Source organism: Scyliorhinus torazame, chromosome 18 (assembly GCF_047496885.1).
Source record: "Scyliorhinus torazame isolate Kashiwa2021f chromosome 18, sScyTor2.1, whole genome shotgun sequence".
NCBI lineage: Eukaryota > Metazoa > Chordata > Chondrichthyes > Carcharhiniformes > Scyliorhinidae > Scyliorhinus > Scyliorhinus torazame.
In genome coordinates, this window is record NC_092724.1 from 140178948 (window position 1) to 140195010 (window position 16063).

General features: G+C 45.9%; 1 protein-coding gene across 1 annotated transcript in view; it reads left to right on the plus strand.

Annotated features, from left to right (window-relative positions):
• The window catches only part of fam20a (FAM20A golgi associated secretory pathway pseudokinase), a 108345-nt gene extending 92422 nt beyond the window's left edge, over positions 1-15923 (plus strand). The window contains exons 6-11 of the mRNA XM_072483477.1: positions 143-258; positions 1882-2062; positions 4534-4643; positions 9349-9430; positions 13519-13578; positions 14241-15923. Of these exons, the coding sequence (XP_072339578.1) occupies positions 143-258; positions 1882-2062; positions 4534-4643; positions 9349-9430; positions 13519-13578; positions 14241-14508 (817 nt within the window). The 3' untranslated portion in view covers positions 14509-15923. The remainder of the gene's footprint in view (positions 1-142; positions 259-1881; positions 2063-4533; positions 4644-9348; positions 9431-13518; positions 13579-14240) is intronic.
• The last annotated feature ends 140 nt before the right edge of the window (positions 15924-16063 follow it).

Here is a 16063-nt window from a genome sequence, read left to right on the forward strand (position 1 = left end):
AAATACAAAAGTAACAGATGGTCGGGAATTCAAACCCCTGTCTCCAGCCACATGCACAAACACACACATTTATATCTGAAAATATATTTGTCACATATATTAGTCATTGTATGTTCTGATGGATTTATACCTTCCATTCAAGAATTCTTGATTTCCGACGTGTTCCACCGGTGGCCGGCAGAAAACTTAACCTAAGTAAAGAAATCCAAGACCTGACCAGAAATGAAGATTTGAAAGCCACTTTTTTCATCTCACCAGGTATGTGCCAACGTGTATGTGCTACCTGACTGCCTGAAAGCAACTGGGTTTTATTTCAACTAGTAGAAGTTTTGGCCACCTTACCTTTGATTGTAAGAGTCCAGTTTGAAACCAGGCCTATTGAATCAATGGAAACCTGGGGTTGAGCACAACCATTATTTAACATTGTAAATTCAATGAGTAACTCCTTTGGAAAATGAATAGGAAGGTTCAGTCAGAAATGTTCGGAACGGCAGGCATAGAAATATCCGTGCACCGACCTTGACTTAATGCAATGCAAGATATTCAGTCCTCTGTTCTGGAAATGTCCAAATTCAGTAACAATTTTTGCTGTGTAAAAACAGAAGCAAATTTCCATCTGGTTTCATCATGAAAAAATATCTGTGTTTGATTAATGTTAATTTGCTGTTCACATTTCATCTTCTTTCTGTTATGCTGAGGTATTCACGGCAAGAGGATTTTCACTTGACAAACCTCAACTCTTTAGGTAATCTAAGCTAGTGTCATTTTTGATCCCGGGCCCCATTCATTGATGGTTATAAGAACATACGGAATATAATTTGACCCATCAAACTGCTTCCTTCACAAGCCAGGTGTAATCTTTCCTGCCACTGAATCTCCTGAGGGAAACTTCACCATAAATACCAAGCACAGCTCTAAACTATCTATTCTCTGCTATTCGATGCTGGCCAATGGTAACGGAACGAACCTGCCATTGCTTATCTGGTGTCAGATTACTTTGCAAGTGTTGTATTCAGATCAAAACAAGAGGTCTTGTGAAAATACACCAGTGGAACCTTTTTGGGACATGCCACATGCGTGTCCATGGAAGTGAAGGAAGATTGAGAACCCACACAGAGGGAAGTTCTTTTCTCTTCCAGTGCCACAAGCTGAGCAGTTCTCTTAGTTTCTGTAGAGGTTGTTGAAGTAACAAAATGTCCACGCTCCCTCTTGTGTTGTGTGTGCTTTGTTGGTCTGCCAACCCTCCCAGATGGTTCTGAAACCGCTGGGAGTCAGAGATTAGGGCAGCACAGTGGCACAATTGCCTCACAGCAGCAGGGACCCGAGTTCAATTCCGGCCTTGGGTGACGCAGCTTGCTCGTTCTCCCCGTGACTGCGTGGGTTTCCTCCGGGTGCTCTGGTTTCCTCCCACAGTCCAGATATGTGCAGGCTGGGTGGATTGGCCATGCTAAATTGCCCTTTAGGTTCAAAGATGTGCAGGATAGGTGGGGTTACTAGGATAGGGCGGAGGAGTGGGTTTGGTTCGGATGCTCTCTCGGGGACGGGGCTGACGCAGACTCAATGGGTCGAATGGCCTCCTTCTTCACTGTCAGGATTCTATGAGTAATTCTCTGGATACTGTTGTCAGCAAGGCAGAAAGGTCATAGTATTAAAAAAAAAACTTACCCTCTGAGTTTCTTCAAACACTTTTGTTTATTAGTTACAAAAATATGAGAGATGGACAAAGAAAAGACTGTTTGACTCAGTGAGGCAATTGGAGGAAGGTCGCGTGATGAAGTCTCCGGGATGTCAGACCGGAGTTTGGTCCCTAATTTGGGAAATTTTAAATCTCTACATGGTCAGAACACAATGAAGGTTTGTTATGTCTCCATTCTTTTACAGAGAACAATGTATGTCTCTTTGCAAGATGCCTCTACTCATGTAAGACAGAGTATGCAGTCTGTGGGCGACCTCATCTGCTGGAAGGGTCAGTGTCTGCCTTTCTGCCTGACCTTTACATTGCACAGCGAGAACTCATCAAGAATCCATGGAGCAGGTCCTACACATTTGCTAATAAAGAAGAGTAAGTGTTGAGATTTATATCTGGGTGGGTCAAAAATTGTAAATGGCGAACATGTCCCCAACTCACCTCATGTGCCTGGTACTGTCTTTACAGCAGTGAAATTTGAGGCATTTGAAGGGGGAGAGCTTTGTTAACATATTCATGGTAAGCTCCCAAACTGCAATGAGAATCCAATTTAAATTGAACAGTTGTCCAGGACTCGATAAACACAGCAGTCAAAGAGAGCTAGAACTCCCAGAACCTTTTACAGAACTCCTCATGGGACAAAAGGAGCACGAGTGCTTTTTAAGCAAACCTTCAGCTGCTCCTCTCTCTCTCTCTCTTTCCCACCTGCTATGATCCTCACCCCCATCCCGCTCTCCCCCATTCAGCCTCAATCTTGGTTTCTCACCCTCCTGTGATGGACTCTTTGTTTCCCTCACTCCACCCTGATCTCTCCTCTCTCTCTCGTCTCCTCCCCTACCCACCACCACCATCCACTTCCTCTCTTTTCCCCCGATGAGATCTTTCATTCCCTTCCAAGATGGCCCAGCTTTTTCTCCATTTCCCCCAATCGCTTTTTCTCTCCGATTCTCATTAGTTGGGAACTGTCCCTGTACTGCTCCCGGTTTTCCCATTCGAAAGCAGGCTCAGGACGGATGACAACACAGTGGAAATATTGCTGGGCTAGTAATTCAGAGGCCTTGAATGATTACCAGCGACATGCATTCAAATCTCACCATGGCACCTGGGGGGGAATTAAATTCAATTCAGAACTCTGGAATTTAATGCTGGTCTCATTAATAATGATCAGGGTATTATCGGATTGTTGTAAATACTCTTCTGGTTCTCTAATATCCTTCAGGGAAGGAAACCTGCCATCCTTCCCTGTCTGACCGACACGTGGCTCCAACTCACAGAAATGGGATTGACTCTTAACTGCCAGTGTTAAAAATACAGGTCCCTTTAAGAGTAAGCCAGGACCAGCTTCACAGTGAATTGAGAGCAGGTAATTCTCATTGAAGTTTGTATTTAAGAGCCGGGTTTATGCCCAGTGGGGAAGGCAGGGAGAGGGACTAGAAGGAAAGAGTAGAAATTAGTGTTTGTGCTGAACTATGGTATCATAACAAAACTGTTGTGAATCATTGTTGTGCAGGGGAGATAGAACTGCCAGAAGTTTACAGAACTCCTGCCTACTGCTGCCTAATTGGGTAAAAGGTATTCACCCATTAACTGACCCCGGAGATGGTCTAGCAAACCATTCAGGTGGATCAAACTGCTCCAGAAAAGTGAAATTACCCACACCACTATGTTCCCGAGGACAATTAGGAATTAACAATAAATTCTGGTCTTAGAATTATAGAATTTACCGTGCAGAAGGAGGCCATTCAGCCCATCAACTCTGCACCGGCCCTTGGAAAGATCACCCTGCCTAAACCTACACCTCCACCCTATCCCCGTAACAGTAACCCCACCTAACATTTTTGGATACTTAGGGCAATTTAGCATGGCCAATCCACCTAACCTGCACATCTTTGGACTGTGGGAGGAAACCGGAGCACCCGGAGGAAACCCACGCAGGCAGGGGAAGAACGATGCCAGTGATGCTCACACCCTTTAGGAACAAATCAAAATTCACACTTTTGATTGGACAGGTGGAAAATAGAAGAAAAAACCCCCCCAAACACCTGGCATTAAGGTTGGTGAGATCTCCACACATCCTGCCTTGCTGGGATTTCCCTATATGATTGCGCTCCCCGGTACCCTTTCAATTAGAGTCACAGTTAGCTCCGACGGAAGTTCTGACGGAAGTATGTTGGTGTGACCAGGCACTGATAGCACACAGTCACGGTTTCCATGGGGAATTACCCAGTTTCAGCTATAGTTGAGAGGTGTTTAAGGTGGAGATAACTGACATCTCCTTTCAGGGATGAGAGGCCAGTTGCTGTGCAGATAAACCCTGAGCATTCTCACACAACCAGACACCTGGCTAGTCACACTGCAAGCACCTTGGCAGGACATTCTTGGTTGTAGTCTCTGTTTCGGCAAGGTACGCACCATGGGTGGGACCTGAAAGGAAGGAAAAACAACTAATAATGAGAGAAATAGAGAAGAGTGATGGTAACAACAGTCCTGGTCTGTCCGTTTAAATAATGCTTGATGAGGAAGGAGAAAGATTATATTAGCAATTAGAAAATTCAGGAACAACTCACTTGACCATCAGATTTCATGTCGTCAAAATGATAAATATTAGACAAAGTTGAACTGCCTTCAAGCAACATTTAGTTGGGTAAACAATGTTTAAAATAGTAGCAGATAAGTTGACGGTATGATATGCTCTTAATGTTATTATGATTGGCTTTCACCACATGTTTTCACAGGCTTTTCACAGTAACTTCATTTGAAGCCTACTTGTGACAATAAGCGATTTTCATTTCATTCATTCATTTCATTTCACACGTCTGATCACCGACTGTTTTGTCTTCCTGTAGGTGGGAAATCAACCCAAACTATTGTGAAAAGGTCAAACATACCCCTCCTTACAATAAAGGTAGCAGATTACTGAACGTTATCGATATGGCCATATTTGATTTTCTAACAGGTAAAGATTTATTTTCTCATTGAAACGTCCAAGCGTTTCAACAGCAATAGCATCCTTAACATAGTGTAACGTCCTGAAGTGTTTCATAGGAATATCAAACTAAGTTTGTCACCAAGCCACACAAGATAATGCTAAGGCAGGTGGCCAAAAACCACCTGCCCTAGAGGAAGGAGAGGTAAAAGAGGTAGAACGATTTCCGTTAATACAACAATATTTGACTCTAATTCCCTCTGGAGGATTGGCTAAGTTATCGTCAGTGCCTCAACTTGATAAAGCTGATGCTGAGGACTGTCAGTATGTAGATTTGTATGATAAAATATCACCACATCCACCCACACCAAAATCTGCTACTCCATCACACCTCTGAAATTACAGCAAAAACCCAAACTAGGAAGGTCCTTTGTGTGATCTCTATACTTGTGGTGAGGTAGGTCAGGCATTGATACAATTGACCACAGCACCCTTGGATTAACAATGTGAACATTGGCTTAAAGTCGAAAGTTTATGAGTATTTGATCACATTTGTTGGTTTATGCCCAGGGCAGCACGGTAGGACAGTGGTTAGCATTGTGGCTGCACAGCACCAGGATCCCAGGTTCGATTCCCAGCTTGGGTCACTGACTGTGCGGAGTCTGCACATTCTCCCCGTGTCTGCGTGGGTTTCCTCCGGGTGCTCCGGTTTCCTCCCACAGTCCAAAGACATGTAGGTTAGGTGGACTGGCAGTGCCACCTGGGCGCCACCCGGGCACAGCCAGGTTGGCAGTGCCAAGGTGTCACACTGGCATTTTGCCCACCCTAGGGATCGGGCTCAGGGGTGCCCTGCTGGTATGTGGTGTGGTGTGGTGAGGAGGGGGGAGCTCGACGACCCCCCAATAGGTGTGTTGCGGGGGGGGTCTGGGGGTTGTGTTGGGGGTTGGGAGATTGGGGTGCCCTTTAAAAGGGAACACCAATCTCTTCCTGCACCGAGGAGCTCTGCTCATCAGAGCTCCACAGTGCAGGATACGCAGCTAACTGCGGCCTCAGCCGGGGACATAAAAATGAGAATACCATTCGATAACCAGGACTAGAACGGACCTATTTTCTTTTAGTTAAATCGCGCCCTTAGTCAATGTTTTGGGCCTTGGGGAGTTTCTCCTTGGTCAAACCCACACTTAGAAATTGCGTAGAAAATGCGTCTGAACCCTCTGGTGAGGCCGGATCCTCAGAGATTGCGCCACCATCATGAAAGGGCGCTCCAATCTCTAAGTGAGCTTGAGGGTCCCCCACCCACGGGCAATGTCACCCCACACACATGTGCATTATGCCACACCCAACCCCCCCAAGTGAGGATAACCCACTTTAGGAGCGCTGAGGGCCCCCCTTTTCAGGCCTCCCCACAACCTCTTCGCTACCCCCCACCCCTTTCAGGACCCCCCACCCTTCACCTCCAAATCTTGATATCCACCCGTCAATCCCCCACCCATCATACCCCCTCATCTCCCCTTTCATGGGCATGGCTCCCCTCAGACACCAGCCCTTGTCAGTGCCACCCTGGCACCATGACACTCCCACCCCGAGTGCCCCTGCCAGCCCGGCAGTGCCGCCTGGACATCTTGGCAGTGACAGTTCCAAGTTGCCAGCCTGGCAGTGCCAAGGCATCCAGATGTCAAGGGAGAGCCAGGGTGCCACCGTGCCCTGTCTCTGACCACCCAGGGGTCTCCAATGACCTGGAAGACCCCCAGGTGCTGTTACGCCTGATCCACATTTGTGTTAAACAGCACCAGCATGACCTCCTGTTGGGGGGCCGGTTGGATCCCGGGAGGCCATTAGATAGGGTGTCCATCTCATTAATGATTGCCCTTAATTAGTGACAATTGGTGAGTTGCCACCTCCAGGCGGGATCCGGTACCCGCTGACGGGAGTAGGCCAGTTAGATCACAAACTGGTCGGCGCCCGGCGTGGATCCCAATTTTGGCCTCTCCCGTGATCTAACCGCCACACACGGATCTGCGCCGGGTGCAACACGGCCGTTAAACCGCGCCCAATGTCTCCTAGCATAGTGCATGACAGTATCAGAGAAAGGGTAAAGGAGAAACAGATCCTATCTCCATATAACAAATATTACATTTCAATAAAAACAAAAAAAATCATACGCAGCATAACAGGCAGGCATCACATTCTAATGCAACAAATAATGATTGCATCACGAGATTTCCAAAACCAATAGTTTACTCCAGCAGAGGGAGCACAGTGCGGGGACGTCTGTTGGATTGATACTTTATTTGACAAAACTGTATGTCTGTGGTACTCCGACTAATTAGACATTAACCCTGAATCGGAATCGGCATGAACAGACGGAGAATTTCGGCCAAGCTCTTGTTTAGTTTTTGCCAGGCAGAGAGAAAGGTATTTGAGTGCAATCAGAGGCAGCCTGCTGAGTGGCTCCAGCTCCCAGAGATTATATTTTACTGAAGGAGCCAATTCAGCAGCTCCCATAAGCCAAGATAAATGTCTCGAACCAAAATTAATTCTACGCCTTGAGGTTGCTCCTTCCCACTACTATCGTCTGTATAAACTGCATGCACAGCAACAGTAACAATTCGATACCTTTTCAAATTGGAAGTGACAAAAACACTTGAAGGAATTAATATAAATATTAAAATGTACAGAATCATGGAATGTTACTTCAATTTGTAATTATGCTAGATTAAAATAGAAAAGCATAAATTTATTTTTACACTGTGGTAGAAGGACTAGTTCCTTCAACGTTCAGAGGAATGACTCATTGATTTACTTACAATTTGAACACAGAAATAAATTTAATCAGGAAATGAAATGTTTTCTGCTATCGTATGCATTACCACATCCCATTCAAACCTGCCATTATCGCCCCTACTCCACTGCCCCATTCTTAGCCCTAACCTCTTGAACTCCCCTCTATAGATTATGTTTTGATGGTTGCTTCTCTTGTGTCAAGCGTTTTGAGACAGTGGCCTGAATGCTTGCGCAGTCGGAGAGCCTCTCTGTCTTACTGAACACGGCTCCTGAGGCCCCTTCCCCCAAAGACAGCCACCATCAGTTTGGGGGGGGGGGGGAGGAGAGAATGGGGTCGGTCGCACTTTGTACGTCTGTGATTCAAGGAAGCAGCTTTCACATTTTACATGCAACTGTCTTGAGGCTGATCTGATTTTGGCTTGTGGGATTTCCAAAACACGAGTTATGCACTACAGACCTGGTAGGAGAAAGTCTAAAGTTTGCGGAGTTATTTGGAGAGATGGAGTACCCTTTTCGATATGGCCCTGGGACACTATCAAAGAGAACTGTCAGGGCATTTAAATACTTCTAAAAGAAAATCTGCATTTTAAAAAAATGTGCTTGCTAGTTCATTCTATCTGTTGAAATGAGCCTGAGGGTTAGCATTGTAGGATTAGTGCTGCATGACTGGTTTCACAACCTATCGTTATATCAGTGGGTGCCTGTCAATTCACAGTTTGATTGACAGCTCCAAGTGCTTATAAAATCTTTGGAGTGGGACTATAAATATAGATGCTTGTTTTTTTTAAAAATATTTAACGGCACTTGGGAGTCACAGGCCAGGCCAGAGTTTAATGCCCATCCATACTTACCCTTGAGAAGGTGGTGGTATTGTTAAGAATGAACATAAGAACGAGGAGCAGGAGTAAGCCATCTGGCCCCTCGAGCCTGCTCCACCATTCAATGAGATCATGGCTGATCTTTTTTGGACTCAGCTCCACTTTCCGGTCCGAACACCATAACCCTTAATCCCTTTATTCTTCAAAAAACTATCTATCTTTATCTTAAAAACATTTAATGAAGGAGCCTCTACTGCTTCACTGGGCAGGGAATTCCATAGATTCACAACCCTTTGGGTGAAGAAGTTCCTCCTAAACTCAGTCTTAAATCTACTTCCCCTTATTTTGAGGCTATGCCCCCTAGTTCTGCTTTCACCCGCCAGTGGAAACAACCTGCCCGCATCTATCCTATCTATCCCTTTCATAATTTTATATGTTTCTATAAGATCCCCCCGCATCCTTCTAAATTCCAACGAGTACAGTCCCAGTCTACTCAACCTCTCCTCGTAATCCAACCCCTTCAGCTCTGGGATTAACCTAGTGAATCTCCTCTGGAGTAACAAGGGGCGTTATTAAGAATAAAGTATTTGAAGGACGTGAAATGTAATAATGCGGTGAGGTGGACCGTTCCGCCCAGCCCAACTCCAAGCATGGCAGCCTCTGCGCTGCCTCTGCACTGTTTCCAGGGCTGCCCAGTACAACTCCCCTTTCAACCAGCCAACACCACCACACCCCCCTCTCAATTCCTGAATTAAAATCGGATGTTCCAGGGCCCTTTTTCCCAGGCTGGGGGCTGGGTTTGTGGAGTTGGGAATTGTCCCAACTCTGTGCTCCTGACCCACGAGTGAAAATTCAGGCCATTTCCGTTTTAGTGACTGAAAGTGAGGTAAAGCTACTGAACGATTTAAAGATATTTTATGATACCAGTGGACAGACATCACAAGCAAACCTATAGGACACGTTCAATGATTAATATTTACAATTAATTACATTTTACTCAGATGATGGAATGCCAAACTCATTAAGGACTATAGTAGCTAACTTTACATGGCTACCAGTGAATTTCTCAATATGAAGCCAGCCCTGGTGAAAGTTTCTGCTGCTAATTCCAATGTTTCTAAATTTTTTTACAGGAAATATGGATCGACATCACTTTGAGGTTTTCACCAAGTTTGGAAAGGATGGTTATATCATTCACTTCGACAATGCCAGAGGGTAACAACTTTGTACAGTTTATACATGCAGTGTTATTAACATTATGAAAACAGAACCCAGAGGAACAAGTATTATAATTTTTTTAAAAACGGGTCCATTTTAAGAACTTGATTTCTTAGATGGCATAAACCCCTACAGAACAGGATGAGAGTGTGAGACTACAACAAGGCTCATTGTGTCACCTCATCGTGATTCATTCTTTTTAGCTGAATGGATGTTCCTGTTTGTCAGCAGCCCACACAACTGTTGCATGTAAGGTGCAACCCATCGAATGATTTGCATCTGTGAACTTAGTGAGCTTTCTGTAACTCACGGTCACACATCATGGGCGAGATTCTCCGACCCCCCGCCGGGTCGGAGAATCGGCGAGGGCTGGCGTGCATCCCGCCCCCGCCGGTTGCCGAATCCTCCGGCACCGGGTATTCGGCGGGGGCGGGAATCGCGCCGCGCCGGTTGGCGGGCTCCCCCCCGCGATTCTCCGGCTCGGATGGGCTGAAGTCCCGCCGCTAAAATGCCTGTCCCGCCGGCGTAGATGAAACCACCCACATTACCGGCGGGACAAGGTGGCGCAGGCGGGCTCCGGGGTCCGGGGGGGGGGCGCGGGGCGACCTGGCCCCGGGGGGTGCCCCCATGGTGGCCTGGCCCGCGATCGGGGCCCATCGATCCACGGGCGGGCCTGTGCCGCGGGGGCACTCTTTCCCTTCCGCCTTCGCCACGGTCTCCACCATGGCGGAGGCGGAAGAGACTCCCTCCACTGCGCATGTGCGGGAATGCCGTCAGCGGCCGCTAACGCTCCCGCGCATGCGCTGCCCGGAGATGTAATTTCCACGCCAGCTGGCGGGGCACCAAAGGCCTTTTCCGCCAGCTGGCGGGGCGGAAATTTGTCCGGCGCGGGCCTAGCCCGTTAAGGTTGGGGCTCGGCCCCCAAAGATGCGGAGCATTCCACACCTTTGGGGCGGCGCGATGCCCGACTGATTTGCGCCGTTTTGGGTGCCAGTCGGCGGACAGCGCGCCGATACCGGAGAATCTTTGCCCCATATCCTGACAATCCAGATCCAAAACCAAAACAAACAAGGACATGCTCAAGTGTGCGGTTTGAGTCAAAATCCAAGAACTCCCTCACTAACAGCACAGTGGGTTTACCCACACCAGGTTGGTTTCGGGGGTTCAAGAAGGCAGCTCACCACCACCTTCTCAGGGACAATTAGGCATGGGCATTGGGCAATAAATGCTGGCCCAGCCAGCAATGCCCACATCCCTTGAATGAATAATAAAGAAGAAGCCAAAAGAAAAATATTTGCGCTTGCTGGAAATCAAAAATAAAATCAGACAGGTCAGGCAGCATGTGTGCGGAGGGGCAACGTTTCAGGTTAATGTCCTTTCATAAGTTGGGAATATATCATGTTTGAAGCAAATGAAGAGGCTGCAAAAGAGGTTGTTGGGATGGGGGTGAAGCAGAGGCAAGAACAAAGAGGAAATCTATGATAGGGTGAGAGGTAGGAGAGGTTATACGGGCGACATGGTAGCACAGTGGATAGCACTGTTGCTTCACAGCACCAGGATCCCAGGTTCGATTCCCGGCTTGGGTCACTGTCTGTGTGGAGTCTGTACGTTCTCCCCATGTCTGCACGGGTTTCCTCCGGGGGCTCCGGTTTCCTCCCTCCACAAGTCCTTAAAGACGTGCTTGGAAGGTAATTTGGACATTCTGAGTTCTCCCTCTGTGTACCCGAACAGACGCTGGAGTGTGGCAACTAGGGGCTTTTCACAGTAACTTCATTGCAGTGTTAATGTAAGCCTACTTGTGACAATAAAGATTATTATTATTATTATTATTAAATGACCAAAGGATGATGGTAATGGAACAAGTCAAGAAATAAAAGATGTGTCCAGCGGAGCTGTTTTGTTTCTGCCAGAGTTACAACAGAAGACCAGAAGATTTCTTTTTAGAAATAATAATAATAATCTTTATTGTCACAAGTAGGCTCTTAATTGCTCTTAACACTGCAATGAAGTTAAGGTGAAAATCCCCTAGTCGCCACACTCTGGCGCCTGTTCGGGCACACAGAGGGAGAATTCAGAATGTCCAAATTACCTAACAGCACGTCTTTCGGGACTTGTGGGAGGAAACCGGAGCACCCGGAGGAAACCCACGCAGACACGGGGAGGACGTGCAGACTCCTCACAGACAGTGCCAGGGTCCCAGGTTTGATTCCCAAGCCGGGAATCGAACCTGGGACCCTGGCGCTGTGAAGCTATAGTGCTAACCACAATGCTACCGCGCTGCCCCCAATTCTCCCCCATTCTGCTTTACATTGGCAGTCACTATTTTCTATCTATTCCCATTCTGCCGAATCCTGCCCAAATATGAACTGTTTTTCATAATTGTTAGTTGCACATTTAAAGTTCTGTGGGATCTCCATCTCAATATTCGTGCATTTAAACCAAGAGGAGCCATGCTCTGATTTGTGTGTTATGGCAACCAACCACATTCTGTCTGCTCCTTGCATTCTTGGATTCAGATTCTAAAAGGAATGGTTTCAACTGTTTGATTTCTTACCGTATGCGGCGAAGATGGAAGAGAAGGAACATCTGATCCATCTGTGAACTGCAGATTAGCAATGGGAATTTTTAAAAGATGTATCAAGACCATCTAAGTGCTGAGCAAGCACAGAGCTGGGGCCCTGCCCATTGATAAAACAGCTCCTGGCTACACAGAAGGAAACATTTAAAAAATGTCATTGGCCTGTGCACAATCAAAGGCAGCTTCCTTGTGTTGACTCTTATTGTGGCAGCCAGGTCTTTTCCCCCAGTGGAAAATGGGTTTCCCCTGCAGATTTCTGACAGCTTACCTCAGGTGTCGGGGAGGACTGGAAACTGGCAGCCTTGGCACAGAGATGGTAACCACAGTCGTTTCGACATTGCACTTTGGATATAATGTTCTCAAAAACATTAAAGGGACATTGTGAGAATATAAAGACTATTGGAGAGCGAGATTGGCAATGAATGAGGAGAAATCCCACTCCAGTCTGAGCCGAACACCCCTGGGCAGTTTTTGGGATGATAAGTCTGCGGAATATTAGGCTGAAATGAAATCAGCAGTCCATCGTCACCATTTCCAAAAGGTTCGCATTAAATGAGTAGGCAGACAGTCTGGAATTGTAATAACTAGTCTATGCTAGTTTTGTAATATACCTAGACGTGACGTCTGTGGTGAGAATCCAGCTCAAATATTTCTTTAATAATCAGCGGAGACAAAAGGTATTTCAGACTCTTTGTGGAAAAACCTGCTACTTGGAGAAACAAAGCTGGCTGAGCTTTGCAAATTTCCGTCATCTTGAGGGAACTGGTTGTTAGTGGCTTATGGCTTATGTTACGACCTCAGAACAGCCAACGTAGCAATAGCAACACACAATTTTATTTTTTTTAAAGTAGACAACGGCAGAAGTTATTTCTGATCGCAGAATACGTTAAGGTCAGTTTTTCTGACCCTGTTCAAGACACAAGGTGATTGATTCAGCTTTGCTGATTGTTGTTCCGGAATAGATACCAGTTAAATCCCCAGTTGAAACATGGCATCATCCCAGCTTTCACTTTCCGTCATTGGTTTATCATACTTGTAGTTTCCTGGCTTTTCTCATATCAGCAGATAATTTGATACGTCACATTAAACCCAAACAAGAATCACATCAGTCATTTATATGAAAATTTATAGACTTATTTTTGAGAATTCTGCCCTGTTGCGAAAAGCCGGCACTGTTGTTGCGACTTTGCTATCACAAAGCTATTTTGTCATTATTTCTACAATGACACCTTGATATTTATATAGCATTTTAGTACAGTGGAGTGCACCATTTTGACCAAACTCCTGACCATTTGTCCCAATATCTTCTGATGTGTCAGTGTCTAATTTTGATTGATAAGGGTCTTGAAGAGGTATTGCAGGCTTGTCCAGCAGTCTAATACTGACATCAAACCAAACTTGATTGTATTTCAGTTTGTACTTCATCCTGATATACACATCTAAATGATGATGCTTTATGGCCAACTTTAACAAACTAGTTTTTAACCAATTTCTTTCTTTTTCTTAGGTTTGGGAAGCACTCACATGATGAACTCTCCATCCTTGCCCCTCTGACTCAATGCTGCAGGTAATCCCGCACTGTCAGGGTGGCATCACATAGATGAAGACAAATGGGTTCAAAATTGGTCTGTGCTGTGCCTGTGTCTCAGTCATGAGTACAAAACCATGCCAATTTAGCAGTGAGGCATCTGTGCCCAGCCTCTGCAGGCAATGGACCAGCTGCTAATCCTTTATTCCAAGTATGCTGACCAAGCACGAGGATTAATTTAATTTTAAAAAAAACTCTAGCAATAATTAAAATTTTAAGGAATGGAACGCCACACTTGTAAAATTCAAATTTGCAGTGCCAGAGAGGCTGATTAGCTGTAATTAAACTTATCACCCTGTTAAAAATTCCCTTACACTTGAAGGGACTAGCCCTAAGGTTCTCTGGCATGGTTAGTAGATAATGAGTGAGTGGGTACACCAACCCCATGGCCTCTATATGTGTTTCGAATGTCAGATCTCTCAGTGAGGCATCCATGTAGTGAAGTTTGTGGAGGAGCAGGGAAACCTGGACAGTAACTTCCAGATTTCTGCATTTAATGTTCCGGTACAGACACTGGATATTGCTGTCTGATTTGATCCTTAACAGTAAGTGCAGATACCCTCACTATTATTCTTATTGCAAGATCCAGTCCGATATGTTTCCTGCTGAATACCCTAATGGCTGTACTGTCTACTTTATAGAATAAAGAAGTCAACACTCCTACGTTTGGATATATTGTCACAGCCGGATTATCGATTGAGTGACATTATGCGGGAATCCCTGCTTCACGATGCTCTCAGTCCAGTTTTGACAGAGCCTCATTTGCTTGCATTGGATCGTCGGCTGCAGGCAATCCTGAAGGCAGTCCAGAAATGTTTGCAGCAACACAAAGATGCCGATGTAATTAAGGATGATGTGGGAGATGAGTTTGACTTCATAGATTTCAACAGCAGTGTGCTGGCTCGGTAACTGGTCTCTCGCTTCCTATCATAACCACAAGGAGGGAAAACGGAAATGACAGAAACTCCAATGAGAATAGAATTCTCCTCGCATTTTGAAAAAAAAAACAAGCCCTCTGTTGAACTGTTGGATAGTTTTTGTTTCTTGGGCCACCCTCAACTATTTCTGAAAATGCACTACAGCTGACTGATTCATAGTCATGTTTAAAACAGCACACTTTTACCCATCTCAGTAGCCTGGCTCCCCCAGTCGTTCAGAATATGAGAATGGGAGCTTTCGTGAAATTACTTGATTTTGCTGCTCAGTTTTGACAGGTTCATTTTGTGTCTGAGCCAATAGATGGAGCACTAGCTCATCGGTTGAATACTGTACTAGGAGGGCGAGGAAATCACCCTATTCATCTCATCCGGCCTATGAGAGCTTCTCCTGTTTCGGGGCGGGGCACTGGCACTTCAACAGTGAAGCCCATACCTGGATTTCAGTGCCTGCCTGGGGCAATATTCTACAGAGGGCTGTCACACTTCAATTACAAACATCTAAATGGGCAAGGTGGGTTCATGGCTCGAGTTCTGTTACTTGCTTTGCAGTAATGGAAATTTATCAGAATCTCAGTAGTCCTTAAACCGTAACGGGGTCAGCTTTAGCTGTTGGACAGTCGGCCAGCGTGGTGTGTGTGCCAGGTGCCAGAAATTCCTGGCAGGAGGCCCAATCCATTGTGACGGCAGGTCCTCAGTAACATGCTGCCAGTGAGCTACCTGCTCTATCCCAGAGGTCAGCACAACAGTAAGCACTATTGACCACCAGGTTAACAAATGAAGCATAAGGGCAGCGTATGGTGCACTGGTTAGCACTGGGACTACGGAGCTGAGGACCCGGGTTTGAATCCCGGCCCTGGGTCACTGTCCGTGTGGAGTTTGCACATTCTCCCCATGTTTGCGTGGGTTTCACCCCCACAACCCAAAGATGTGCAGGCTAGGTGGATTGGCCACGCTAAATTGCTCCTTAAATGGCAAAACAATAATTGGGTACTCTCAAAAACCTTTTCTTTAAAAAAAAATGAAGCGTACACTCCACCAAACAAACCCTCAAGATTGCACTGGGGCCTGATGTACATGATAGGACCCTAATTTGCATCAATGAATAATGTTCCCATGTTTGGGCCACCCTAGGAAGGTCCAAGTTGAAATGGCAGTAGATCAGGAAGGGCCAGTTAGTTGACCCTCTTCCATCTTAACACTGAAAGCGCCCCTTTGACATTAGGTGGAGGGAGTTAAACTCACCCCTGATGCATCCACGTCCGAACAGACAAGAGTGGGAGAACATAATGGTTGCTTTATAAATAAGAGTTTCAAAATCCAGTTTGCTTTCCAGAAATTTATGAATGCTCCATGCAGAATAAAAATGGCCTGACCCATCCATAACCAGCTGGTTGCCAACACAGTTTATTTATTTTTATCTATATACAAGTTTTTTGTCATGTCTCAGGCTGCCACTTCTTAGGCAGCAAACAAATGTCAAAAAGTAGTAAGGTCCACTTAACTAAGATTGACAACACAAATTTTCT